This window comes from Rhinoraja longicauda, chromosome 28 (genome assembly GCF_053455715.1).
Source record: "Rhinoraja longicauda isolate Sanriku21f chromosome 28, sRhiLon1.1, whole genome shotgun sequence".
NCBI classification, from domain to species: Eukaryota; Metazoa; Chordata; class Chondrichthyes; order Rajiformes; family Arhynchobatidae; genus Rhinoraja; species Rhinoraja longicauda.
In genome coordinates, this window is record NC_135980.1 from 14,739,110 (window position 1) to 14,766,048 (window position 26,939).

A 26,939-nucleotide genomic window follows, 5' to 3' on the forward strand; every position below is an offset into this window, starting at 1 on the left:
CCCCTCAGCTTCGTGTCATCCGCAAACTTGGAGATGTTGCATTCAATTCCCTCGTCCAAATCATTAATATATATTGTAAATAGCTGGGGTCCCAGCACTGAGTCTTGCGGTACCCCACTAGTCACTGCCTGCCATTCTGAAAAGGATCCGTTTATTCCTACTCGTTGCTTCCTGTCTGCCAGCCAGTTCTCTATCCACATCAATACTGAACCCATAATACCGTGTGCTTTAAGTTTGCATACTAATCTCTTATGTGGGACCTTGTCGATAGCCTTCTGGAAGTCCAGATATAACACATCCACTGGTTCTCCCTTATCCACTCTACTAGTTACATCCTCGAAAAAGTCTATAAGATTCGTCGGACATGATTTACCTTTCATAAATCCATGCTGACTTTGTCCAATGATTTCACCACTTTCCAAATGTGCTGCTATCCCATCTTTAATAACTGACTCTAGCATTTTCCCCACTACCGATGTTAGACTAACTGGTCTGTAATTCCCCGTTTTCTCTCTCCCTCCCTTTTTGAAAAGTGGGGTTACATTAGCTACCCTCCAATCCTCAGGAACTACTCCAGAATCTAAAGAGTTTTGAAAAATTATCACTAATGCATCCACTATTTCTGGGGCTACCTCCTTAAGCACTCTGGGATGCAGCCTATCTGGCCCTGTGGATTTATCGGCCTTTAATCCATTCAATTTACCTAACACCACTTCCCGACTAACCTGGATTTCACTTAGTTCCTCCATCTCATTTGACCCCTGGTCCCCTGCTATTTCCGGCAGATTATTTATGTTTTCCTTAGTGAAGACAGAACCAAAGTAGTTATTCAATTGGTCTGCCATGTCCTTGTTCCCCATGATCAATTCACCTGTTTCTGACTGCAAGGGACCTACATTTGTTTTAAGTAATCTTTTTCTCTTCACATATCTATAAAAGCTTTTGCAGTCAGTTTTTATGTTACCTGCCAGTTTTCTTTCATACTCTATTTTCCCTTTCCTAATTAAGCCCTTTGTCCTCCTCTGCTGGACTCTGAATTTCTCCCAGTCCTCTGGTAGGCTGCTTTTTCTTGCTAATTTGTATGCTTCATCTTTTGTTTTGATACTATCCCTAATTTCCCTTGTTAGCCACGGATGCACTACCTTCCCTGATTTATTCTTTTGCCAAACTGGGATGAACAATTGTTGTAGTTCATCCATGTAGTCTTTAAATGCCTTCCATTGCATATCCACCGTCAACCCTTTAAGAATCAATTGCCAGTCTATCTTGGCCAATTCACGTCTCATACCCTCAAAGTTACCTTTCTTTAAGTTCAGAACCGTTGTTTCTGAATTAACTATGTCACTCTCCATCCTAATGAAGAACTCAACCATATTATGGTCACTCTTGCCCAAGACTGCTGGGCTCACATCAAGACTGCTAACTAACCCTTCCTCATTACTCAATACCCAGTCTAGAATAGCCTGCTCTCTCGTTGGTTCCTCTACATGTTGGTTTAGAAAACTATCCCGCATACATTCCAAGAAATCTGCTTCCTCAGCACCTCTGCCAATTTGATTCACCCAATCTATATGTCGATTGAAGTAACCCATTATAACTGTTTTACCTTTGTTGCACGCATTTCTAATTTCCTGTTTGATGCCATCCCCAACTCTACTACTACTGTTAGGTGGCCTGTACACAACTCCCACTAGCGTTTTCTGCCCCTTAGTGTTTCGCAGCTCTACCCATATCGATTCCACATCCTCCAAGCTAATGTCCTTCCTTTCTATTGCGTTAATCTCCTCTCTAACCAGCAACGCTACCCCACCTCCTTTTCCTTTCTGTCTATCCCTCCTGAATATTAAATATCCCTGGATGTTCAGCTCCCAGCCTTGGTCACCCTGGAGCCATGTCTCCGTAATCCCAACTATATCATATTCATCAATAACTATCTGCACATTCAACTCATCTACCTTATTACGAATGCTCCTTGCATTGAGACACAAAGCCTTCAGGCTTGTTTTTACAACACTCTTACCCCTTATACAATTATGTTGAAAAGTGGCCCTATTTGATTTTTGCCCTGGATTTGTCTGCCTGCCACTTTTACTTTTCACCTTGCTACCTATAGCTTCTACCCTCATTTTACATCCCTCTGTCTCACTGCTCATGCTCCCATCCCCCTACCTCAGTAGTTTAAATCCTCCCCGACAGCACTAGCAAACACTCCCCCAAGGACATTGGTTCCATTCCAGCTCAGGTGCAGACCGTCCTGTTTGTACTGGTCCCACCTCCCCCAGAACTGGTTCCAATGTCCTAGAAATTTGAATCCCTCCCCCTTGCACCATTTTTCAAGCCACGTATTCATCTGAAATAGAAACATAGAAACATAGAAAATAGGTGCAGGAGTAGGCCATTCGGCCCTTCGTGCCTGCACCGCCATTCAATATGATCATGGCTGATCATCCAGTTCAGTAGCCTGTACCTGCCTTCTCTCCATACCCCCTGATCCCTTTAGCAAAAAGGGCCACATCTAACTCCCTCTTAAATATAGCCAATGAACTGGCCTCAACTACCTTCTGTGGCAGAGAATTCCACAGACTCACCACTCTGTGTGAAGAAATGTTTTCTCATCTCGGTCCTAAAAGACTTCCCCCTTATCCTTAAGCTGTGACCCCTGGTTCTGGACTTCCCCCAACATCGGGAACAATCTTCCCGCATCTAGCCTCTCCAACCCGTTAAGAATTTTATATGTTTCTATAACATCCCCCCTCAGTCTTCTAAATTCCAGCGAGTACAAGCCCAGTCTATCCAGTCTTTCCTCATATGTGAGTCCCGCCATCCCAGGGATCAATCTGGTGAACCTTCTCTGTACTCCCTCTAAGGCAAGAACGTCTTTCCTCAGGTTAGGAGACCAAAACTGCACACAATACTCCAGGTGCGGTCTCACCAAGGCCCTGTACAACTGCAGCAGAACCTCCCTGCTCCTAAACTCAAATCCTCTTGCTATGAATGCCAACATACCATTCGCTTTCTTCACTGCCTGCTGCACCTGCATGCTTACTTTCAATGACTGGTGCACCATGACACCCAGGTCACGTTGCATCTTCCCTTCTCCCAATCGGTCACCATTCAGGTAATACTCTGCTTTCCTGTTCTTGCCGCCAAAGTGGATAACCTCACATTTATCCACATTATATTGCATCTGCCATGCATTTGCCCACTCGCCTAATCTATCCAAGTCACTCTACAGCCTCCTAGCATCCTCCTCGCAGCTAACACTGCCACCCAGCTTCGTGTCATCCGCAAACTTAGAGATGTTGCATTCAATTCCCTCGTCCAAATCATTAATATACACTGTAAATAACTGGGGTCCCAGCACTGAGCCTTGCGGTAGCCCACTAGTCACTGCCTGCCATTCTGAAAAGGACCCGTTTATTCCTACTCTTTGCTTCCTGTCCGCCAACCAATTTTCTATCCACCTCAACACTGAACCCTCAATACCGTGTGCTTTAAGTTTGTACACCAATCTCCTATGTGGGACCTTGTCGAAGGCCTTCTGAAAGTCCAGATATAACACATCGACTGGTTCTCCCTTATCCTCTCTACTAGTTACATCCTCGAAAAATTCTATAAGATTCGTCAGACATGATTTTCCTTTGGTAAATCCATGCTGACTTTATCCGATGATATCACCACTTTCCAAATGTAATGCTATCACATCTTTAATAACTGACTCTAGCATTTTCCCCACTACCGATGTTAGGCTAACTGGTCTATAATTCCCCGTTTTTTCTCTCCCTCCCTTTTTAAAAAGTGGGGTTACATTAGCTACCCTCCGGTCCTCAGGAACTACTCCAGAATCTAAAGAGTTTTGAAAAATTATCACTAATGCATCCACTATTTCTGAGGCTACTTCCTTAAGCACTCTGGGATGCAGCCTATCTGGCCCTGGGGATTTATCTGCCTTTAATCCATTTAATTTACCTAACACCACTTCCCGACTAACCTGGATTTCCCTCAGTTCCTCCATCTCATTAGACCCCCGGTCCCCCGCTATTTCCGGCAGACGGTTTATGTCTTCCTTAGTGAAGACAGAACCAAAGTATTTGTTCAATTGGTCTGCCATCTCCTTGTTCCCTATGATCAATTCACCTGTTTCCGACTGCAAGGGACCTACATTTGCCTTAACTAATCTTTTCCTCTTAACATATCTATAAAAGCTTTTGCAGTCTGTTTTTATGTTCCTTGCCAGTTTTCCCTCATAATCTATTTTCCCTTTCCTAATTAAGCCCTTTGTCCTCCTCTGCTGGTCTCTGAATTTCTCCCAGTGCTCTGGTATGCTACTTTTTCTGGCTAATCTGTATGCTTCATCTTTTGTTTTAATACTATCCTTGATTTCCCTTGTTAGCCACGGATGCACTACCTTTCCTGGTTTGTTCTTTTGCCAAACTGGGATGAACTCTTGTTGTAGTTCATCCATGCGACCTTTAAATGCCTTCCATTGCATGTCCACCGTCAACCCTTTCAGCATCAATCGCCAGTCTATCTTGGACAATTCACGCCTCATACCCTCAAAGTTACCTTTCTTTAAGTTCAGAACACTTGTGTCTGTATCGACTTTGTCACTCTCCATCCTAATGAAGAACTCTACCATATTATGATCACTCTTGCCCAAGGGGCCTCGCACAACAAGACTACTAACTAACCCTTCCTCATTACTCAATACCCAGTCTAGAATGGCCTGTTCTCTCGTTGGTTCCTCGACATGTTGGTTTAGAAAACCACCTCTCAAACATTCCAAGAAATCCTCTTCCTCAGCTCCTCAGCACCCCTGCCAGTTTGGTTCACCCAATCTATATGTAGATTGAAGTCACCCATTATAACTGCTGCGCCTTTAGTGCATGCATTTCTAATTTCCTGCTTGATGCCATCCCCAACCTCCCTACTGCTGTTAGGTGGCCTGTACACAACTCCCACTAGCGTTTTCTGCCCCTTAGTGTTTCGTAGCTCTACCCATATCGATTCCACTTCCTCCAAGCTAATGTCCTTCCTTTCCACTGCTTTAATCTCCTCTCTAACCAGTAACGCTACCCCACCTCCTTTTCCTTTCTGTCTATCCCGCCTGAATATAGAATATCCCTGGATGTTGAGCTCCCAGCCTTGGTCACCCTGGAGCCATGTCTCCGTAATCCCAACTATATCATAATCATTAATAACTATCTCCACATTTAATTCATCCACCTTATTACGTATACTCCTTGCATTGAGACACAAAGCCTTCAGGCTTGTTTTTACAACTCTCTTACCCCATGTACGATTATGTTGAAAAGTGGCCCTTTTTGATTTTTGCCCTGGATTTGTCTGCCTGCCACTTTTACTTTTCACCTTGCTACCTGTTGCTTCTACCCTCATTTTACACCCCTCTGTCTCTCTGCTCCAGCTCCCATTCCTATTTCTACTCTGACTAGTATGTGGCACTGGTAGTAATCCAGAGATTATTACCTTTGAGGTCCTACTTTTAAGTTTATCTCCTAGCTCCCTAAATTCACCTTGTAGGATCTCATCCCGTTTTTTACCTATATCGTTGGTGCCAATGTGCACCACGACAACTGGCTGTTCACCCTCCCCCTCCAGAATGTTCTGCAGCCGCTCAGAGACATCCCTGACCCGTGCACCAGGGAGGCAACATAACATCCTGGAGTTTTGTTTGCGGCCGCAGAAACGCCTATCTATTCCCCTTACAATTGAATCCCCTATTACTATAGCCCTTCCACTCTTTTACCTCCCCTCCTTTACCGCAGAGCCACCCACGGTGCCATGAACTTGGCTGCTGCTGCCTTCCCCTGATGAGCCATCTCCCCCAACAGTATCCAAAATGGTATATCTGTTTCGGAGGGAGATGACCGCAGGGGACTCCTGCACCACCTGCCTACTGCTACGCTGGCTAGTGGCCACCCGTTCCCTTTCTGTCCGCTTAACTTTTACCTGCAGTGTGGTCAACTCGCTGTACGTGCTATTCACGCCCTTCTCAGCATCGTGGATGCTCCAGTATGAATCCAACCGCAGCTCCAACCGTTCAATGCGGTCTGCCAGGAGCTGCAGCTGGACACACTTCCTGCACACGTAATCATCAGGGACACCAACAATATCCCTGATCTCCCACATGTTGCAGGATGAGCACTCCACGGGGCCGATCTCAACTGACATGTCTTACCCCCAAATTAAATCAACTCACTCACACTTTAAAAATCTTAATCCTTTAAACTGTACCTTTACTAAAAAGCACTGTACCCTGAACTCACTGAACCCTTAACTCACTGAACCCTTAACTCACTGAACCCTTAACTCACTGAACCCTTAACTCACTGAACCCTTAACTCACTGAACCCTTAACTCACTGAACCGGTAACTAAAAAGTACAAACAGAAACCAGAAATACAAACCTGGGGTTACTCCCAATCAGCTGCTTCCTCTAGTCCGCTTCCACCAATCAGCGGCTTCCTCCAGACCACTTCTTTTGAAGTGTGATGGAACGTTGCAGAGTGGCCGCTCCAACCGCTCCTGGGCCGCTGTGAGAACAAAACCCCGCGCTCGGTTTTTAAACTTACCGCTGCACCAGCCGCTCCAACCGCTCCAACCGCTCCTGGTAATTGAACAAGAATGTACATCTTCCTGTAACCCCCCCATTTCCAAACAATCCACATGTATACATATGATATAGGTAGGAGACAAATAATTTCTGGAGAAAAATAAGGGATTGGGAATCTAACTCTAATGAAAAGCCACCCTTTGAAGGTTTGCAGGTAAGCAGTGAACTATGTGAATTGAAAGGATAATACTTTTAAAACATTCTCAGGTAGTTTACATCACTAAAAGCCAACACTTTGTTTTTCAGTTCATTTGTGTTTATTGTCGTACCGAAGTACCGTGAAAAGCTTTTGTTGTGTGCTATCCAGTCAGCAGAAAGACAATACATGATTACAATCGAGCCATTTACAGTGTATAGATAAATGATAAGGGAATTATTTTTTACTCAGTGTTAAACATTCATGTATTTGTGTAAAACATTGGGCCTTATTAATAAATGCATTGTTTAGCACTGTATTATCAAAAAGACATTAAGAACAGTGTATATTCACCAGCAGATTTCTTGAGAGCACAGAATAAGTCCAAGGATAAATATAGTTAAAGCAATTATATTGACCTTATTTCAACCCAAAGTGCGGTTAACCAACTGCGCAAACCGCCAACAGGGAATGTAAATAGCTTTATATAAAGCTTGATCAATTCACTAAAATATCTCCCGGGTTTTTCATGTAAACAATCATTTTTCAGACTGATTTCGGATATCAAACTGGAATCCTCTTGGTTGCATGACTCCTAACTTGCATTCAGCACCATTATCATGTGGGTCTGCTCCTTATACATTTATCAAAAATAACTTGTAATTGAAAGTTCAAGCTAGGCCTGTAAAGAAATTTCTGTTTACATAAAAATATCTATCCATGCATTTTGCTTCCTGTTTTCAACTATTTTTGTAAAACTTTCATTTTTTCTTTTCATTTAAAAGGACTGGTAGTTTGCTCTACTAGCTCCAGTTACCCTAACAATGAGTGAGTTGATGGTAACTGTTAGCAGCTGTTTTTCCACAGAATGTACCTCAGCACACATGACAATAAACTAAACTAAACTTTAAAAAAAGAATTATTCCTCCCAGGTGATTTTAAACCTATCACGCATCATGGCTCTCAGCAAGTATTGTTGGGTAGTGACCCAGAATTGAAGCACTGGGTACTTTGTTGCCCTCACTGAACTAGTCGTTATTCATGTTTGAGTCTTGATAGTTAGGGTTTACAAACAAGTGAATCAAAGAAGTCATTGCAAAGAAACTTGATTGTTCATTTACTTGAAGTTAGCAATGCATGAGCAGCATGTAGTGAACATTGCGACATTGGGTGCAGCAAAGGGCCCAAGAAATGATTACATGTTTTTTTTCTCTCGATACTTCTAAGAAGTCTTAATAGCTATATATTTTTTCTCCAACTGTTGGTTATGTCCAGAAAGATTGTCTTGAGCTATGCAATAGAAGGGCAGAGCTGTGCAATAGAAGGTCATTATAGTTGTATTATGTAAGACGAAATGTGGTCTTGAACTTAGGAATACAAACAAATAGTAAAACAACAAGGTGGGAATTTCCCCATGATAAGCTAAATGAGTGTTAGTTTAAAGTTCTGTCCATGACCACAAAATGCTTTATTCCTTGATACAACTTGTGCCTCTTGCATTTTCCAGATCTGGGTGAATGAAGCCACAAAGTTAGTTTATTTCCAAGCCACAAAGGACACTCCATTAGAACATCATCTCTATGTGGTAAATTATGAATCTCCAGGGGAAATAATTCAGCTAACAAAAGGTGGCTTCTCTCACAGCTGTTCAGTGAGCCAGGTGAGTGTTTTCACTTCTGGATTCTGGAGAAATGGTGAAGAAAGTTTAAAAATAATTAGGTTTGTATTCAATAAATTGGAGGGAAAAAAAGAATGTGATCATCCCATGCAAAGAAAAACCAAGGACAGAACTGAAGCTTTTCTGATTTGGAACCTTCACTCGAGTTTGAAATGATGCTGTCCACTAACCAGTCCTGAAAGCATAATGCGCCTTTTAACATTTAAGTCTAATATTCCACTGATTTCTGAAATTGTACCTCTAATTTGTTCAGACTTTCCACAATTAATCATTTCATATCCCTTAAAAAAATAATTCTGATGTACAGTATTCACCTAACTACGTTGGGCTAAAGGTGAACAGTTTCTCACTTGTCATAACTGCCATAGTTTTACCCATTTATATCTGTGTATCTTTGCAACTCTAATCTTCTAATCATTTTGTGCTCGCGTCATAAACAGGCCTGGATATGAGATTGCCATAATTTAATCCAAATCCTTTGCAAAAACATTAAAATATTGAGGCCCAAGTACACATCCATGAAAGTATCACTAATTATATCCTGTCTGTTTGACTTCCTATTAATTCATATCGCGATTTTGCCTTCTGGTTCCTAATTTATTCCCTCCGAGATTAATAGTTGCCCACAATTCAGTACCTGCTTATTTTTATATGCAACTTTGCCGTATACCGGCTATCTTATTTCTATAAGTTTCGAATGATCTTTTACCTGCCTTCTCAACAAAAAAAAACGCAATCTTATTGGACATAAGTTGTCTTTTACAAATGTATGCTGACCAGATTGTAGGTGCCCCAGCAATCAGTTAATCTGTTCCTAATAATGGATTCTAATAATCTGCATGATGCTAACATTTGGCATGTAATTATTGATTGTTCCATGAAGTGATAAAGTGTCATTTGCTGTTTTCTTAATCCAGATTATTTCTGAAAGATGAATTCTGGGGATAGGCCGGGGGGGGTGAGGGGGGGGGGGGGGGGAATGTTTCCATGAATCACAGAAAAAAACATCGTCGATTTCCTGATTTCCTCTTATTTTAATTCCCTGAGACAGAAAGCAGTGGGTCCTGACATTTGACTTATTTTAAGGATAGACAAAAAATACTGGAGTAACTCAGCAGGACAGGTAGCATCTCTGGAAAGAAGGATTGGGTGATGTTTCTGGTTGAGACCCGCTTAGTTACTCCAGTATTTTGTGTATCTTCAGTGTAAAGTCTGAAGAAGGATCTCGACCCGAAATATCGACCATTCCTTCGATCCAGAGATGCTGCGTGTCCCGCTGAGTTAGTCCAGCATTTAGTGTCGATCTTTTGTGTAAACCAGCATCTGCAGTTCCTTCCTACACATTTGACTTCTTTCTTTTACTATCTGTGGCTAAATTTTGATTTGAACATAACATATCTGCTGGATTTATTTCTATTTTTCCATGGTTATCGGTGACTGACCTACATATTCTGGGTTGATTTGTGGTATGGATATCTTGAAAGATGAATTAAGATGATGACATTTGTATTCAGTCTAAGGATTATCATAAACTGTTAGTAAAAATGCCATTAATGTTTCTTGTTACTGGCTCTTCCTTCAGTATGTTTTGGGGTATTTGCCAGCGATAGGTAAAAGTAAACTGGTGTCTTAGGGTGGCTAGAAGGAAGGTGGGAAGACACTTGTACGTATAGTTTTATAAACACTGCTGTGTTGTGCATTTAACTGTTCACTTATTAAAACATCTCTAATATTGTGAACTTTGAACCAACAGGCCTCGGAGCTGATCATTCAAAGTGTAGGAAATTTAGTGATTTATATACAATGGCACCCTGTCTTGAAAATATCTCTTTAATTTTCCTCAGAACTTTGACATGTTCATCAGCCATTACAGTAATGTCAGCACTCCTCCATGCGTCCACGTGTACAAACTGACAGGTCCCGAAGATGACCACCTGCACAAAGAGCCGGAATTCTGTGCCAGTATGATGGAAGCTGCAGGTGAGTGTCTGGAAAGAATTGCGACTTTTTGAAATACTATTATTTGCATTGTCGGATTTTAAATACTATAGGTTAGCATCTCCAATGATGTTGATTAAAAGAGAGATTGCACAACCCACGGTTCTGGCCTAGATTTGTACAGGCATTATCTTCAGTAAGGTCACTGCCTGAGTGCTCAACTTATTTGCTTGCTGCAGAGCCAAGTAAAGTTTGGTGGAAATGGTGTGGGAGAGGACAACAAGAAGCAATCCATGTTTCCTGTTAGTCATTGAATCTTGCATGTGGATGGGTAGCCAGGTAAGGGCAGGACTGAGATGACCATGATGCCTTTTCGAGATAGCTTTCACAGATCATGCATTAAGAATTATGTCAAAGCTGTTCTGAAGACATGCTGGTACCTGTGGATCTTCATCCCAGCAAGAAATTAGTGTACAGAGGAAATCAACAATTAAAAAAATTATGTGTTTCCATCATACGTTTCTTGGTATCTATTGTAAAGCAGACATAGCTAACCTATATGTGGAACCTTTCTTTCTCTCTACTTTGGTGAAAACTGATTAGTGTAGCTTGTTTTTTAAAATTATTTACTGCAAAATTGTTTCTGATCTTACAAAACAAAGTTCAAGTGTTTGGAGTATGTGGCTACTGGCTGGAAACATTGAATTAGGCACTTAATTTGTTTGAACAGAAGTAAACGTTGTTTAGTAATTGGAACCATTCAGTGATGTCAATGGTGAATACAGGCTGTCCTGTTGGAAGTATAACGTAAAATCCTTATTGTGTGATATGAAGAGTTGTTCACCCCCCCCCCTATGCTACTAAAGGGAATAATTTATAGATGTTATCCACAATTATATCTTTCAATATTACTCCTAAAATCCATGGATTCATAGTTAATATGAAAACTAACACTTTTTCCATAGCCTACTATTCGATCCAACGTTTTTAGGCGGCTATTGTGTTGACAGATCGTTGAAACTGTAACCAAGATTCTGCAAATTCATTCTGTAAACAGTTGGGGAATTCAGCGAGTTGAGGCTAACACAGTCCAAGGTGTATCCTGGGTTCTCGGAGAGAAGAAAGTCACCGGATATGTGGCTAACAGTTATTAATCAGCAAGCCTGCTCTTGTAATGTAGATATGCCTGTGTGGCTAGTGGTTGGAATTGAGTAATATTTCCTAACTACTTTGATGACCGGGATGAGCTGGCTTTCTTTCTAAACTGATGCAGACATTTCATATGGTCCTGGCCAGTTTTATGTATTTTCACAGCTAGATTTGTGCTCATAAGCTTAAAATTAAATGAAAATAGGCAAACTGAAGGTTGTTAAATAATCTGAAATTTGTCCTATTGAGTACAGATTACAACAAAAATTGTATTCTTTGTGGAAGTTTGAAATTTTAAAGAAATCTGAACATTGAAGTGAGCATGTTAATTTCTTCTGAAAATGTCAACTTCTCTCTGAGAGAATTAGGGGAGAGGGCTTCAATTTTAATGCACACTACATTCCCCGAGTAAACTGTAGATGATAGAGATGGGGAGAGAGACTGCAGAACTAAGCAAAGGCCATTTAAGTAGGATGGGGACTGGATGACGTGGAGGAGTAGCAAATTCCAGCTTCCTACTTTTATATTTAACATTCTACAAGTGAACAATAATATTTAACTTGTTGTCTTTTACAAATCCTGCAACAGGCCTATTAACTCTCTGCATCTCCTAGCTCTACAATCTATCACTATTTAGATAACACTTCTTTATTTCCTTGTCAAACTAGACATCACATTTCTTTATATTATATGCCAGATCTTTGGTCCACTCTCTTATTTATATCTCTTTGTAGCCTCCTTATGTTATTTCAGGAATTTCCTTTCTTACATTTTTTAATAGTTATTTCATGGAAATGAATCCCCTGATTATAAGATAACCAAGTCTTGCCCTCAGGCTATGCTGGGAGGGACTCATTTCAAGAAGCATTTTTTCAAAGAATTATCTATACAGACTAATGTTTATTATTAAATCATTAAATATATATTAAGGCTGGACCAACAGATACTTGGAATCTGCAGAAATTGCTTGGAATTGTTCAAAAAGTAAAATTGAGATTTAACTTTGGCCATAATCTTGTTGAATGTTAACAAAGGCTTAAGGGGCTACCGGGCTCCTTCTCTCACTTATCCAAATGTTTGGTGGCTTTCCAATCCAGAATAAATTCTGTTTCCTGTGGTAATAAATCTTAAGTAAATCTTAATTTTATGTGCCATCAATTTGTGCATTTATGAAACAGATTGTTGACTAATGATTAAAAATAGAAAACCTAGCTGTTAATTATTTTGGTCCAAATAACATCAGTTTAGGAGCTCTAATGATATCCCTCGCCTATAATCTCTTCATTCAGCAGAAATTGAGGTTTGGAATGGTGTCTAGTGGTCAACATTGATTGCAAATCCAATGGTTAATTGAGGGAGTTTTGACAATGATTTGAACAATGCTGTCACCAGTGATGTTGTTATCTAAAATGGAATAAAACTGACAAACTGACTTATATAATACTGTTATTTGGTAGAATATGTTTGAACTTTTCTCCATTATTTTGAAAGGTTGCCCTCCTGATTATGTGGCACCCGATATTTTCAGCTTCCATAGTAAATCTGGATTCGAGCTGTATGGCATGCTTTACAAACCTCACAACCTACTGCCAGCTCACAAGTACCCCACAGTACTCTTTGTTTATGGAGGGCCACAGGTAAGACAAGATATTTTTAGTTATAATTGTAAGAGCTATTTTTAAAAGATTAAATTAAAAGATTTTTTGAATTTAAATAAATGTGAGTGCAAACTGAAGAAAACCAAAGATTTTGAGTCAATTTTAGTAGTGGTACATTGATTTAATTCTCTTTGCTGTCACAATTGATATTTATTCCTCATTGTTCTCGATGATGGTTTTGGTATGTGCTCTTGAGTCTGTTAGACTTCAAGTGAATGTACTCCAATGTTGCTAGGTGGGATGTTCCAGGATTTTGAAGGTGATGATGCAACAGTGATTTATATATCCAAGCTGAATAGATGTGTGAATTAAATTTTGAATCATTCTCTTATAGAAATAATTTATTGAATTTATTATGTGTTAAGTGTAGTGATTCAGTCCTTTGGGAATGAAAACAAGTAGGTCTCCTCAGACCTGAGACAGTTCCAACATCATACCATATAACAACTACAGCACGGAAACAGGCCCGTTCGGCCCTTCCAGTCCACGCCGACCACTCTCCCTGACCTAGTCTCATCTACCTGCACTCAGACCATAACCCTCTAATCCCCTCTTATCCATATACCTATCCAATTTACTCTTAAATAATAAAATCGAGCCAGCCTCCACCACTTCCACCGGAAGCCCATTCCATACAGCCACCACCCTCTGAGTAAAGAAGTTACCCCTCATGTTACCCCTAAACTTTTGTCCCTCAATTCTGAAGCTATGTCCCCTTGTTGGAATCTTCCCCACTCTCAAAGGGAAAAGCCTACCCACGTCAACTCTGTCCGTCTCTCTCAAAATTTTTAAAACCTCTATCAAGTCCCCCCTCAACCTTCTACGCTCCAAAGAATAAAGACCCAACCTGTTCAACCTCTCTCTGTAGCTTAAGTGCTGAAACCCAGGCAACATTCTAGTAATTCTCCTCTGTACCCTCTCCATTTTGTCGACATCTTTCCTATAATTTGGCGACCAGAACTGCACACCATACTCCAGATTCGGCCTCACCAATGGGCACAGAAATTCACTACCAAGTTCACCAGCAGTACTCTGAAGTACTAGCTGGACTGATACACTGTAAAGAAGGTGGATGCCACTTCAGATGATGCTGCAAACAGTTTGGTTCCGGAAAATAATTATCTTCCGCCTGATAAACCCACAGCCCATTAGTGTAGTGAAAATGGCACTTTCCGCTGGACATATCGCTGGCATTTTCCGCTGTTTGTGTTTAGTCTGATAATCTCAACAGCCATTCTGTGTGTACATGAGATTTTAAGAATGAGCTCTGCTGAGCCAAGAGTAGCACGAGGAACATGACTTACTGACAGGAATTCAAAATCAATCAAAATTTGTTCATTGTGTGAAGGGTTAATGCAATCCTGTTTAACTACAAAAAAATGCCATTGTGATAGCTTGGCCAATGTGATAATTCCTATTCTTACACAGCCTTCTGCCAATCCCAGTGTAGATATTAGATTTCCACTAGAGTCTAATCCAATCATTTCAGAACTTTAAATATTGTTAGCATAAAAACTGCATAGTTGCTATGATAATATGTTTGCATTTAGTCTGTTAAATTGTCTAAAAAATAAAAAGAAACTAAAAAGCTTTGTGAAAAAACTATAAGAAGGCTTTTCGCTGTACCTCAGTACAGTTGACAATAAACTAAACTAAACCAGTCATCTCATCACGTGAAATATTTCATCCCTGGGTTGCATTACTTGCGTGCTAGCCATTTGTTCCACAAACAAAAGTATCATCCTAGCAATGGATTTTTTTATCCCTGGAGTAATTTGGTCAAATTTGTACACGGGTGCCGGACTGTTGATGCTCTTAAGGTGCATATGCAGAACTTGCAAATAAAACAGGCGGAACTCACAGCCAGCCTTAATCCTGTCATTGTTTGACATCTGCATGTACCCATTTATACTTGGGGCCCATAAAGCAGCCAGTTTATGAGAGTGCATTATGCACACAGTGGAACTGTTGGTGTTACTCTTCTACTTTCTTTCAACATCCTCACTCGCCTGGTAACTAAAAATATTGACTTTGTTTTTTTTACTTTGTTTGCTCAGGTCCAGCTGGTGAACAACTCATTCAAGGGAATAAAGTACTTGAGGTTGAATACACTGGCATCTCTTGGCTATGCTGTAGTGGTGATCGATGGCAGGGGATCTTGCCAACGTGGTCTTTTGTTCGAAGGTTCCCTTAAAAACAAAATGGTATTGTATTGATTTATAATGTGGCATGTCCAGACCTGCCACGTTGTGATAGTCGCAGAAATGTTTTATTTTGAAACTCTCACTCTTCGGAATAATATTAATATCTTCACTGGAGTGGGGGTTTCCCAAACACTACTCATTCATGCTAGTGGGCTACCTTTTCCTGAAAGTCGATGCACATTCGACTTTAAAAACAATGATATGTTCAGATATTTTCTTTAAAATAACCCAGCAACGGTGTAGCAACCTGCCTCACTCCTTTTCATGTTTTCTGGTACCTTCAGCTAATTTTTAGGATGTGATTTGCATGTTTCTGAGCTGAAGGTTTGTCGCTAGTATTGAACTAGTTACAGCTCCCATTGCCAGTTTTACATTTCCACATGACCTGTTCCTACAAATCATTGTGTTTGTCAATTAGTTCCAAATTTATAGTACTCCATGTAATGACTGGGCTGACACTGGCACGTAACTGATAGCCAGGACTCTGGTAATTTTCATCTCCTCAGAAGATGGGGCTTAAACTTGTCCAGTATTTTTCTGCTTAATAGATTAGTGTACCCAACACAGTGGGAATATGTTCTCATCTAATGCCACGGCCTGTTTGTGAATGTTTATCTTCAGGATCTATCTCTTCCCACTGGCAAGTATTATGACATCCTCCCAGCAATGTATATGTTTGCCTACTCTGTCAAACATTGGAATGTGTACCCTAAAATTATACTTTCAGTTTAATATTCTGTGCTATTGGGATGTTCGATGTTGAAAATGATCACTCTTTTTTTTTTAATGCTCCTCTTACTGTGAAAAATTATCTTCAGCCGTCAAGCCTCTGTATCCTGTTATCAGATTCGCCAGTCTGGAATCCAGTGAACATCTTGAACTTGTCTAATCACAAAGAAAAATAGATGGAGTGGCCATTCGGACAATATAGTGCAGCCTTCCAGAATTGTAAAATACTGTTCTTGCCAGATGAGAAATGACCACCACACAAGAGATCATTCAGCCTCCATTTACTCATAGGGAAATACTGAACCTTGTCTCACTTTGCAGCATTAAGTCCTTAGCTCTTCACGTTGCAATTCTTCAAGAAAACATTTAAATATCTTTGAATTGTTTTGAGGCTTTCCAGTCAATGAGTTCCAGATCCCCCACCCAGCAAGGGTGGGAAATAAAGTCTTATCTGTTCTTCCAAGTCTTCTTGCAGATACTTTAAATCCATGCCGCCTGGATTTTGTGACTTCTACTAAAGGAAATAACTCCTTATACATAATGTTTTTTTTCAGATACTGAGGTCGGCTTTGAATTAACTTTTAACTTTATGAGTGTGATTCCACATGCCCGACATAATTGTAGAATCTTGTATTTTCAATTTTTATGAACAAGTAATATTGCACAATACATTGAAATAAGCTTGCAAAATAAACATTTGAAGAGGAGGGAATGTTGCTAAGCAAACCATAACCTATTGCATCACCTCTCCCCCCCCTTACCCAAAGCCCTTGGACCTTCAGTAATTTGCTACTTCTCCCCATTATCATCTGAACCATCTCCACCAAAAAGCAAGTGTTCTGGCCCCAATTCAGTACTAGCATCACACATAAAGTAGCTGTTATATTGTCTATAGCGGTGGTAATGCTTTTACTTTTATTCTCGGATGTTGTACTCAAACCTGAGAATGCTGTAATTTAGACAGGCCTTTCATCACCATTTTCTCCGTTTTTCCATAGGGCCAGGTAGAAATTGAAGACCAGGTGGAGGGATTACAGTGGGTTGCAGAGAAATATGGCTTCATTGATCTAAATCGAGTTGCCATCCACGGTTGGTCGTATGGAGGTTTTCTCTCCCTCATGGGATTGATACACAAGCCTAAAATCTTCAAGGTAATCAAAGTACCAACAGAAATGAGCCATTGTATTCAAATATGTTCAATCTGTTTATGTAAAAACAGCATAACGACACAGCTCTCATAGCAGTTTCAAAGTGCATTGTTTATGTTTATAGAAATGTCTCAGAATTAGAGGTGAAATTCTTTATCACTTTTTGAAATGCCCACATATAAATTAGCACCTTTTGTCCTTTAATATAGAGAGTACAAAGAGGAGATGGTTCGACATGTAGAGCTTGTCTGCCATGGTCTGAGACAATGAGAAGAGTTATGGATTTTGGCCAGAATGAATTTGATAATGTGAGCTTGATGTAAGTTAGACCGAAACATTTGAAAATAGAGTGCGGGGCAAATAATATCCCACCATTGCCTTGTAGGGGGCTACAGTGGGCTGGGAAATATGAGAAACATTTGAGTCATTATGTCAAGTGGAGCAACAGTGTATTCATGTAAACATTGCATTGAGCAGTACCAACATGGTATTATTGATGTAATCTCCTTCACAGCAAGTGGTGACATGGTTGAAACAGCAACTCCTACACTGTCGAGTAGTAGGTTTTTTTTCTGCAGTCTGTACTCACATCATCAAATTAATTTTTGCTAACATCTATTGCAATACCTGCCATGGTACATTAACCTTCGTTATCATTCTTGATGTATGTAACATTTGATATATCAGATTACTTCATCGCCTTTCTTCCATTATTTCGACTTTGTATAATGCAAGAACTCTTTGATGGTTCCATCAGAGCAGTTTGAACAATGGCTTCTCTTTCTGTTCAGAATCCCCTGTAGCTATCTTTATTTTGTTTCTCTTTCTCTTTGTTGGCTGCCAAACTCCAAGTTATGACTGCACTTAATAAAACAAAGTTAATTTCTATTTACAGAGTACTGACACCTCACACTGCCTTATTTGCAAAATGGCCATCTCTGTTATATTCCCCACTACTCATACTGTCCTTCGACTGGTGGAACTTGTCCTCACCCTCAACAACTTCTCCTTTGACTCCTCTCACTTTATTCGTTAAAGGTGCAGCCTTGGCCACTAATATGGGCACCAGCTATGTCTGCCTTTTTGTTGAATGTGTTGAACAGTCCCTGTTTCAAACATACACTGGCACCTTCCCCTAACTCTTTCTCTACTACTTCGGCGACTGCATCGGAGATGCCTCCAGCACCCATGCAGAACTTTTAGATTTCATTAACTTTATCACTATCATCCATCCTACCCTCAAATTTACTTGAACTATCTCTGACACCTCTCTCCTCTTGATCTCTCTGTTTCCATCACGGACAGACCATCGACTGCCAATTATGATTATTAGCAATTACTGACTCTCGCAGTTATCTGGACTGCTCCTCCCACTTTGCCTTTTGCAAAGACCCCATCCCCTAATCTCAATATGCCCATCTCTGCTGCATCTGCTCCAAAGACTAGTCTTTCCATTCCAGGACATCCGAAATGTTGTCTTACCCCAGTCTGAAGGGTCTCGACCCGAAACGTCACCCATTCCTTCTCTCCAGAGATGCTACCTGTCCCGCTGAGTTACTCCAGCTTTTTGTATCTATCTTTCTTTAGTAAACATGGCTTCCCCCCGGCTGTGTAGATGGATCCTTCACTTGTGTCTCCTCAGTAGCCCGTAGTTCTGCTCTTATTCTGCCTCCCCTCCAGATAGAACAAGGATAGAGTTGGTCTTCCCTATCACCCTCCTCATCCAACATGTCCTGAGTTTAATTATCTTCATATTCTGATCAACATGGATTCATTTGCTTGCATTACTATCAAATGTAAATCAAAAAACTGCAGACATTGGAAGTCTTTAATGAAGACTCAGTTATGAGATGAAGGTAGTTAGAGAGAGAAAACAGTTATGCAAAACTGAAAAGTTTTAAGATAGTTTTAGTTTCTTATAACTGGATTTTTATCCTTGACATCTTGCTTTAGGAAGGATATTAGGACGTAATAATTGTAAACGAGATTTATTAGAACAGTTCATTGTGCAAAAGCATAAAAGAGATCTAACTAAGATTGAAGTTCTCTTTGGGCCAGAATTGGTAGTTGATTTAATAGGTGTATGAAAGCAATTTTTTTTTTCCCCTTTCCATCTGATATATGGAACAATTTTAGCTGAAAGTCAAAAATGAGAAGATGTAATGAGGAAAAGACCCAGGGGGTGACTTGAAGTTTGAAAAAAAAAAAGTGACGGAGGTTTTTGATAGAAGTATTTATCCTCTTGGAAACTGCACTTTATGATAAACTGCCCAAATGTCATAATGTGTGTTGATACCTTGCAGGTTGCCATAGCTGGTGCACCAGTCACAGTCTGGATGGCCTACGACACTGGTTACACAGAGCGGTATATGGACATCCCAGAAAATAATCAACAAGGTTATGAAGCTGGTTCAGTGGCGCTACATGTTGAAAAACTACCAAATGAGTAAGTAGTCAGTTATTTTTCAAGCCAGAGAACCACATTTTGTAGCGAACAAATGTTCAGCCTAGCGGTCTTGTGTGCTAACCGGGCTAATCATACTGCATATGAATGCAATCATACCATAAATGAGAATAACAGATAGCACAAAAAGAGAAAGGCAAAAGAGTGTAGAATATAGTATTACAGTGACAGAGAAAGAGTAGATTTTTTTTTTAAGTGAAAGGGCCACAACATGGTAGATTGGGAGATAGGGCCTTAGCCTAGGAACGGCACAGTGATGCAGCAGCGTTGTTGCTGCCTTACAGTGCCAGAGACCCGGGTTTGATCCTGACTACAGGTGCCGTCTGTACGGAGTTTGTACGTTCTCCCTGTGACCGCGTGGGTTTACTCCGGATTCCTCCCACACACCAAAGACATACAGGCTTGTACGTTAATTGGCTTTAGTAAAAATTGCAAATTGACCTGAGTATGTAGGATAACATGAGCGTATGGGGTGATTGCTGGTCGGCACGGACTGTGTGGGCCTAAGTGTCTGTTTCATGCTTTATGCTAAAGTCTATGATAGGTGATTTAATCATCAGGTAATAGTGGGGAAGAAGCTGTCCTTGAATCTAATGGTATGTGCTTTCAAAGCTTTTTTTTATCTTCTGCCCAATGGGAGAGGAGAGAAGAGGGAATGACTGGGGTGTGAGTGGTCCTTAATTATGTTTTGTAAACAATTTGTACTTTATTCATCTAGGCCCAATCGTTTGCTGATTCTGCATGGATTTTTAGATGAAAATGTGCACTTTTTCCACACAAATTTCCTAGTCTCTCAATTGATCAGAGCTGGAAAGCCATATCAGCTTCAGGTAAGACAAAATATAGTGACATTCAAATAAACTGCAGATGCTTCTTTTCGTATAACATCAGGTAATTTACTCTGAAATATTAATTTTGTTCCCCTTGGCACAAATATTATCTGATTTGTTCTGTATTTTATGCTTTATTTCAGAATTTTGCATCTGCTGTATGTTGCTTTTGGTTTTGCTTTATGAATAATTAGTTGTCTGTTGCCACAGATTTACCCTAATGAAAGACACAGTATTCGCTGCCCTGAATCTGGAGAGCACTATGAGATAATGCTGCTACACTTCCTACAGGAATACCTCTGAGAAAGAAAAATGATCAACAATTAAGAAATACAAGAAATGATTTTCGACCATTGCTGATATTCAGTCCCTGGTGACTTGCTTTTGTCAAACAACATATTTGCCAACCTCGCCAACACCCCAGAAATCTACAATCGCAACTACATCAGTTTACTATTTTATTTCTTACATCAGTTCTGAGCAAGGGGATACAATGAATTGTTCAACTGTGATTTGATATGACTTGCAAGACTAAATTTACTTCTTTTGGTTAAATTTACATGAATTTTAACAATACAGCAAGGAGTTGGTGTTTCACCTAAACTATATCCAGGCCTTAAACTCCATGATGATTGGGAGTGAGTATAAAGACCTAAATGCTTATTCTCTCAACTTTGAAAGATATGTCCAAACCTGCTGTTGGGAATTTGACCAACTTCGTGTGTAAAAAAAGAACACCCTCTGGCTGTTTGGGTTAGCAGCCATGTTTCAGAAATTCATCCCCCTAGGAACTTGGTTTCACAATGCCATTCAGTAAAAGACTTATTTTAACCTCTGCAAGTTGCACCACCCAGGGAGTGGTGTTTCTGGGCATGAACCAACTACAACTTTGCTGAGTATTCAAAATGTGTATTAAAAGAAAATATTTTTATGAATTCTTATTCTTTTATAATGAGTGTATGGCATTGTAACTCATTAAATAATTGTATCGCTTAATTCAATCTGCATCTCAAATTCTTTACTGGCTTTAACCGTTCTATCCTGAAGTCATCAGTTTTTTTGGGCTGGTTTCATAGATTTTGGCTGTCCTTGGGTTCCTTGTGAAACTGGCAGTTCTTAAAATCACATAATCTGTGTCCAAAATGTTCAACATGGAGGAAGCCGCAACACAAACCTGTATATCCTCAATCCTGTCCTCTTCCAACAGCAGTAACTTTCATTTTAATAAAGGAATTAACATGGTAAAATGTGCAATTTCGTAAACCTGTCGGGAAAAAAATAATGCTCAGGCAAACAAAGGTAAACAATTCAATGAACTGGTATGATCAAAATGGTGGATTTGCAAGGGTCCCATGAAGATCTACGGGCAAGGTTGGAAAGAATGAAGGAAATTTAAGCATGATGTTGTACAGTATGGTAACTAGATATTATAGTCTGGGGAAACCCCGGGCGTTTGTGTTAAAGTTGAACCAACAATGGAATATTAGGTCAATGATCATATTTTTAAAACAGCAATGCACAATTTTGGAAGAAAGCAGACTTAATTTTAATGATGAGACCAGAAATTCCATAGCTTATTCCAGTGGTCATCTCTAACACCATTTCGTGAAGACCAATAGTAGTCATCAAGAAATTGGGTAAATGCCAGAATTGTGCTTGCATAAATCCTTTTTACTTATTTCCAGTTACGGCTTTGTTTTATTGAACCTCCAGGTTGTGTAAAAGCCATAGCTGTAATTGTGGAAAAAGAAAATCATGAGGAAAAGTAAATGGTGACATGGTATCTGGAATATATTGTAATGGTCTGGTTTCCCTACCATAGAAAATACTTTAGGTGGAGTGCCATAAGGGTTCACCAGATTGATTCCTAAAATGGGGTGGAATGGGTAGAGAAATTGGCAGTGATCTCATTGAAACATACAGAACATTTACAGGGCTTAATTTTAGTCGAGATTACTTGGCTATGACCAGATAGATTAAAACAGAGTGCGGACCTAGAGAGTTGGATTCAGATGGGTATGTAAAAGCATTGAGTAACTCCATATTTCAAATAATCCTGATATTTAAAGTTCCACACTGCATTGTATTAACTTTTAGTTTGGTTTAGAGATACAGCATGGCGACGGGCTTTTCGACCCACGGTTTGCATGCGGACCACTGATCGCCTGTCCATACTTGTTCTATGTTATCCTACTTTTTCACCTACTTCCTACACATCTGGGACAATTGCAAAGAACGATCAACAAACAAACCAGCACGTCTTTGGGATGTGGGAGAAAACTGGAGCACTCAGAGGAAACGCACATGGTCAAGGGAGAAGCTGCAAACTCCACACCAACAGCACCCTAGGTCAGAATTGAACCCATTCTCTGTGTTGTGCGATAGCGGCTCTACCACATTCACCACTGTTCTCTTGTGTTAATTATTCATTTGGTAATAAACATTTTTACAATTGCAGATTACACTTGCCTTGTTGAAAATGAACCTGATATATCCGTGATGCATTTTGACAGTACAAATGAATCTAGAACATATTCCATGATTGGTAAGGTTGCAGGGAGTATTGTGGAAACAAGGGACCTGAGTGTGCAATCCTAAAGATCCTTGAAGGTGCAGGTTGATAACGTAGATAAGAAGGCATTAGTTGAGGGATTATAAAGCTCCAACTTTATTATAGGCCCCCAAATAGTCAAGGGGAATTAGAGGGACAAATATGCCAGAAGATTGCAGACCGTTGCAAGAATAATACAGTTACTATAGCAGGGGATGTTAACGGTCTTGATATAGACTAAGACTGTCATAGTGCCAGTCCCGATGGGGTGGAATTTATCAAGTCTGTTCAAGAAGATTTCCCCAGACAATATATAGACTGCGTACAGGGTGAGAGCAAAGTTTGTCCTCTTATGGGGAAATTGGGCAGAGCAATTGACTGAGATGTCAGTGTGGAAGTTTTAAAAAGATTTTCTAACTGATTTCAATGTATGCATGTTACTGTTAGAGTGAAGGGCAAGGCAGGCTGGAGTAAGGATCCTTGGATGATGAGAGAAATTGAAGCAAAAAGGAGGCATAGACCAGATATAGGCAGCTGGGGTCAAGCATTTTGCTTAAGTATACTTAAGAAAATCAGGAGGCAAAACTGGATCATGAAACCCTTCTGGCAGATAAGATTGCGGAGAATCCAAAGAGATTTTATAAATATATTAAAGGAAAATGGTAACTAGAGAGAGAATAGTGTAACTTAGAAACTAAAGTGGTCCTCTGTGTGTGGAGCCACAAGAGATGGGCAAGGTCCTCAATTATTATCTCTCCTTTGTTTTTTTGTTGAAAGACATGAAGACTAGGGAACTTGAGAAATTTAATAATGATGTCTTAAGGATAGTCATGTTGCAGTTGAAGTGCTGGACGTCCTAAGACGTAAGAATGTCGATAAATCTCTGGGGCTTGATCAGATATATCCAAGGACACTGGAGGGTGGCTAATATTGTCCCTCTTTAAAGAAGAGCTGTAAAAAAAAAAGAACTGGGAACTATGGACTAGTAAGCCTAACATCTGTGGTAGGAAAGTTACCACAGAGAATTCTGAAGGATAAGGAAAACATGTACTTGGAAAAACGGGTTGATTGGGGATAGTCAGCACAATTTCATACGTGAGAGATCGTGTTTCATGAATTTGAGTAACCAGGAAGGTGGCAGGGGTTGTAGATTTAGTCTATATGAAGTCCAAGAAGGCCTTTGATAAGCTCCACATGGTAGGCTGCTCTGGAAGGTTAGAGGCGGCACGGTAGCGCAGCGGTAGAGTTGCCGCTTTACAGCGAATGCAGCGCCGGAGACTCAGGTTCGATCCTGACTACGGGTGCTGCACTGTAAGGAGTTTGTACGTTCTCCCCGTGACCTGCGTGGGTTTTCTCCGAGATCTTCGGTTTCCTCCCACACTCCAAAGACGTACAGGTATGTAGGTTAATTGGCTGGGTAAATGTAAAAATTGTCCCTAGTGTGTGTAGGATAGTGTTGGTGTGCGGGGATCGTTGGGCGGCACGGACTTGGAGGGCCGAAAAGGCCTGTTTCCGGCTGTATATATATGATATGATATGATGATATGATATCGAAGAATCCAGGGAGAGCTAGTTAACTGCGTGCAGAATTGGGTTGATGGCAGAAAGCAGAGGGTTGTGGTGGAAGGTTGTTTATCGTACTAGATCCCTCTGGTTGGGCCCGGTACTAACCTTTAAGGCACACCAGTTATCAGTGAGTGGTCTGTAAAACAACCTTCCACCACTACCCTCGGCCTTTTGTCATATATAAAGGATTTGGATAAGAATCACACGACTGTTCCTGCATTCAACACCATTGTCAAGTTTGCAGACGACACAATGGTGATTGGGCTGATCAGCAACGGTGATGAAACACACTAAAGAGCGGAGGTGCTCAGATAACAACCTGTCCCTAAACACCTCTAAGACCAAGGAGCTGATCATCAACTTCCGAAGGCCACATAATGGGGAATACATAATGGGGAACACTGAAAAAGACTGGTCTACCCCAACAGCTGTTGACGACCTTCTACCGCTGCATCATCGAGAGCATCCTAACGCATGGCATCTCTGTGTGGTATCTCAGCTGCACGGAGGCAGAGAGGAGAGCTCTTCAGCGGGTAGTCTACAGAGCTCAGAAGATTATTGGGACACAGCTACCAGCCTTGGAGGGCATCTACAATACGCGATGCCTCAGGAAAGCCACCAGCATTCATAAAGACTCCTCACACCTCTGCAATAGTCTGTTCGAACTTCTACCATCTGCCAGACGCTACAAGGCCTTCTACGCCCGCACCTCCAGACTCAGGGACAGCTTTATTCCCAGAGCCATAGCTGCTCTGAAGCGGTCCTGCTGAGCGCCCACCCCCCATGAACTGTCTCCTTCGGATGGTCACGTCGCACAGCGACTCGGCACAGACCTATTTGTACTTTATTCTGTTTTAACTGTTCCTAATTTTGTTTCTCTGTGTTGTCTAAATGTCTGTTGATTAGCTAAGTAATTTATTGCATCGTATGGAAGTCGCATTAACAATCTCCTTGTACCCCTGTACAATGACAATAAAGATATATTGTATTGTATTGCATGTAAAATGCACGACTGGTAAGTTTGCAGATTACACTAAAATAAGTGGTATTGAGAACGTCCCTCTGACTATCCTTCCCATCACCATCCCTGCACACAGTCGCCAGTGTAATTATAATCCAGTATCTTGTTACAGTTGTACCATTTCATTGAAAGATATGTCACTTATTTTCTCGGCAAACATCATAAAGAAGCATTCATTGTTAATTGTGTTGCAATTTTATACAAGAAGAATCATAGAATCATTAGCAATTTATTCCGCAATAGAGATGTAGCTGGAAGAACTACGAGAATGAGTTGTTAGATTTCAGATGGTTTCTTAATATTCTTACCAATAGTTGGGTTAGTTCGTTATAACCACTTAACCACAATTTACAAACATATTTAATGTATGTTGCCATTTGGTGCCATTTGACCTTTCTGTAGTGGTTTCACACCCTGTGTCACTACACCTTGTGCTCAAAATGATGGACATGAAACGGGCTGTGTAGTGCTTGCTTTCCTGGAGCCATGAGAGTCAATTTTCATCCAATGTAGTTTTAGTTTAGTTTAGACATACAGAAACCGTTCATGCCAATTCTATGTTATTCATTCGCATATACTCCCTAACATATTGGGGGCAATTTTTACAGAGGCATATTAACCCACAAACCGGCATGTCTTTGGGATATGGAAGGAAACCGGAGCACCCAGAGAATACTCATGCGGTCACAGGGAGAACGTGCAAACTCCACAGATAGCTCCACCAGCTGTTCCATTGTGTCACCAGTTTTTACAGCAAGACTCAAGCCCACATTGTTGATGCAATTTACACCTCTCCACCTATTATACCCCTACCTCTGCCTCTCAACTCCAATTCCCCTCTTCCCCAGCTGGCTCCATTTGTCCATCGAGCCAGCCAGCTTCATCGAGCCAGCCAGCTTCACCAAGCAGATACTGGCACGTCTCATTTCTCAGCTCTTTAAACTATCTATCTTCCCTCCACTCAGTCCTGATGCAGGGTCTTGACTCAAAACATGAACAATTTATTTCCCTCCACAGATGCTGCTTAACCCACTGAGTTTGCTTTTTATACCACTCAGCAAGTGGGATCACTCAGTTTCCCATATATTGTATGCATTAGCTAGAGGTATACAAATAGGTAGTTGGTGGGTAAGGTCATAAGTGATAGGAGCAGAATTGGACCATTTGGCCCATCAAGTCGACACCATTCAATCATGGCTGATCTGTCTTTCCCTCCTAGCCCCATTCTCCTGC

At 40.6% G+C, this 26,939-nt stretch overlaps 1 protein-coding gene across 6 annotated transcripts in view; it reads left to right on the plus strand.

Moving 5' to 3' along the window:
* The window catches only part of dpp9 (dipeptidyl-peptidase 9), a 75,671-nt gene extending 54,102 nt beyond the window's left edge, over positions 1-21,569 (plus strand). For all 6 annotated transcript variants that reach the window (XM_078424258.1, XM_078424257.1, XM_078424259.1 and 3 more), the window contains 8 exons: positions 8,278-8,430; positions 10,293-10,428; positions 13,027-13,172; positions 15,251-15,397; positions 17,125-17,277; positions 19,578-19,720; positions 20,457-20,568; positions 20,779-21,569. In XM_078424258.1, coding sequence (XP_078280384.1) covers positions 8,278-8,430; positions 10,293-10,428; positions 13,027-13,172; positions 15,251-15,397; positions 17,125-17,277; positions 19,578-19,720; positions 20,457-20,568; positions 20,779-20,871 — 1,083 coding nt within the window. In that variant the 3' untranslated portion in view covers positions 20,872-21,569. The remainder of the gene's footprint in view (positions 1-8,277; positions 8,431-10,292; positions 10,429-13,026; positions 13,173-15,250; positions 15,398-17,124; positions 17,278-19,577; positions 19,721-20,456; positions 20,569-20,778) is intronic.
* Positions 21,570-26,939: the final 5,370 nt, after the last annotated feature.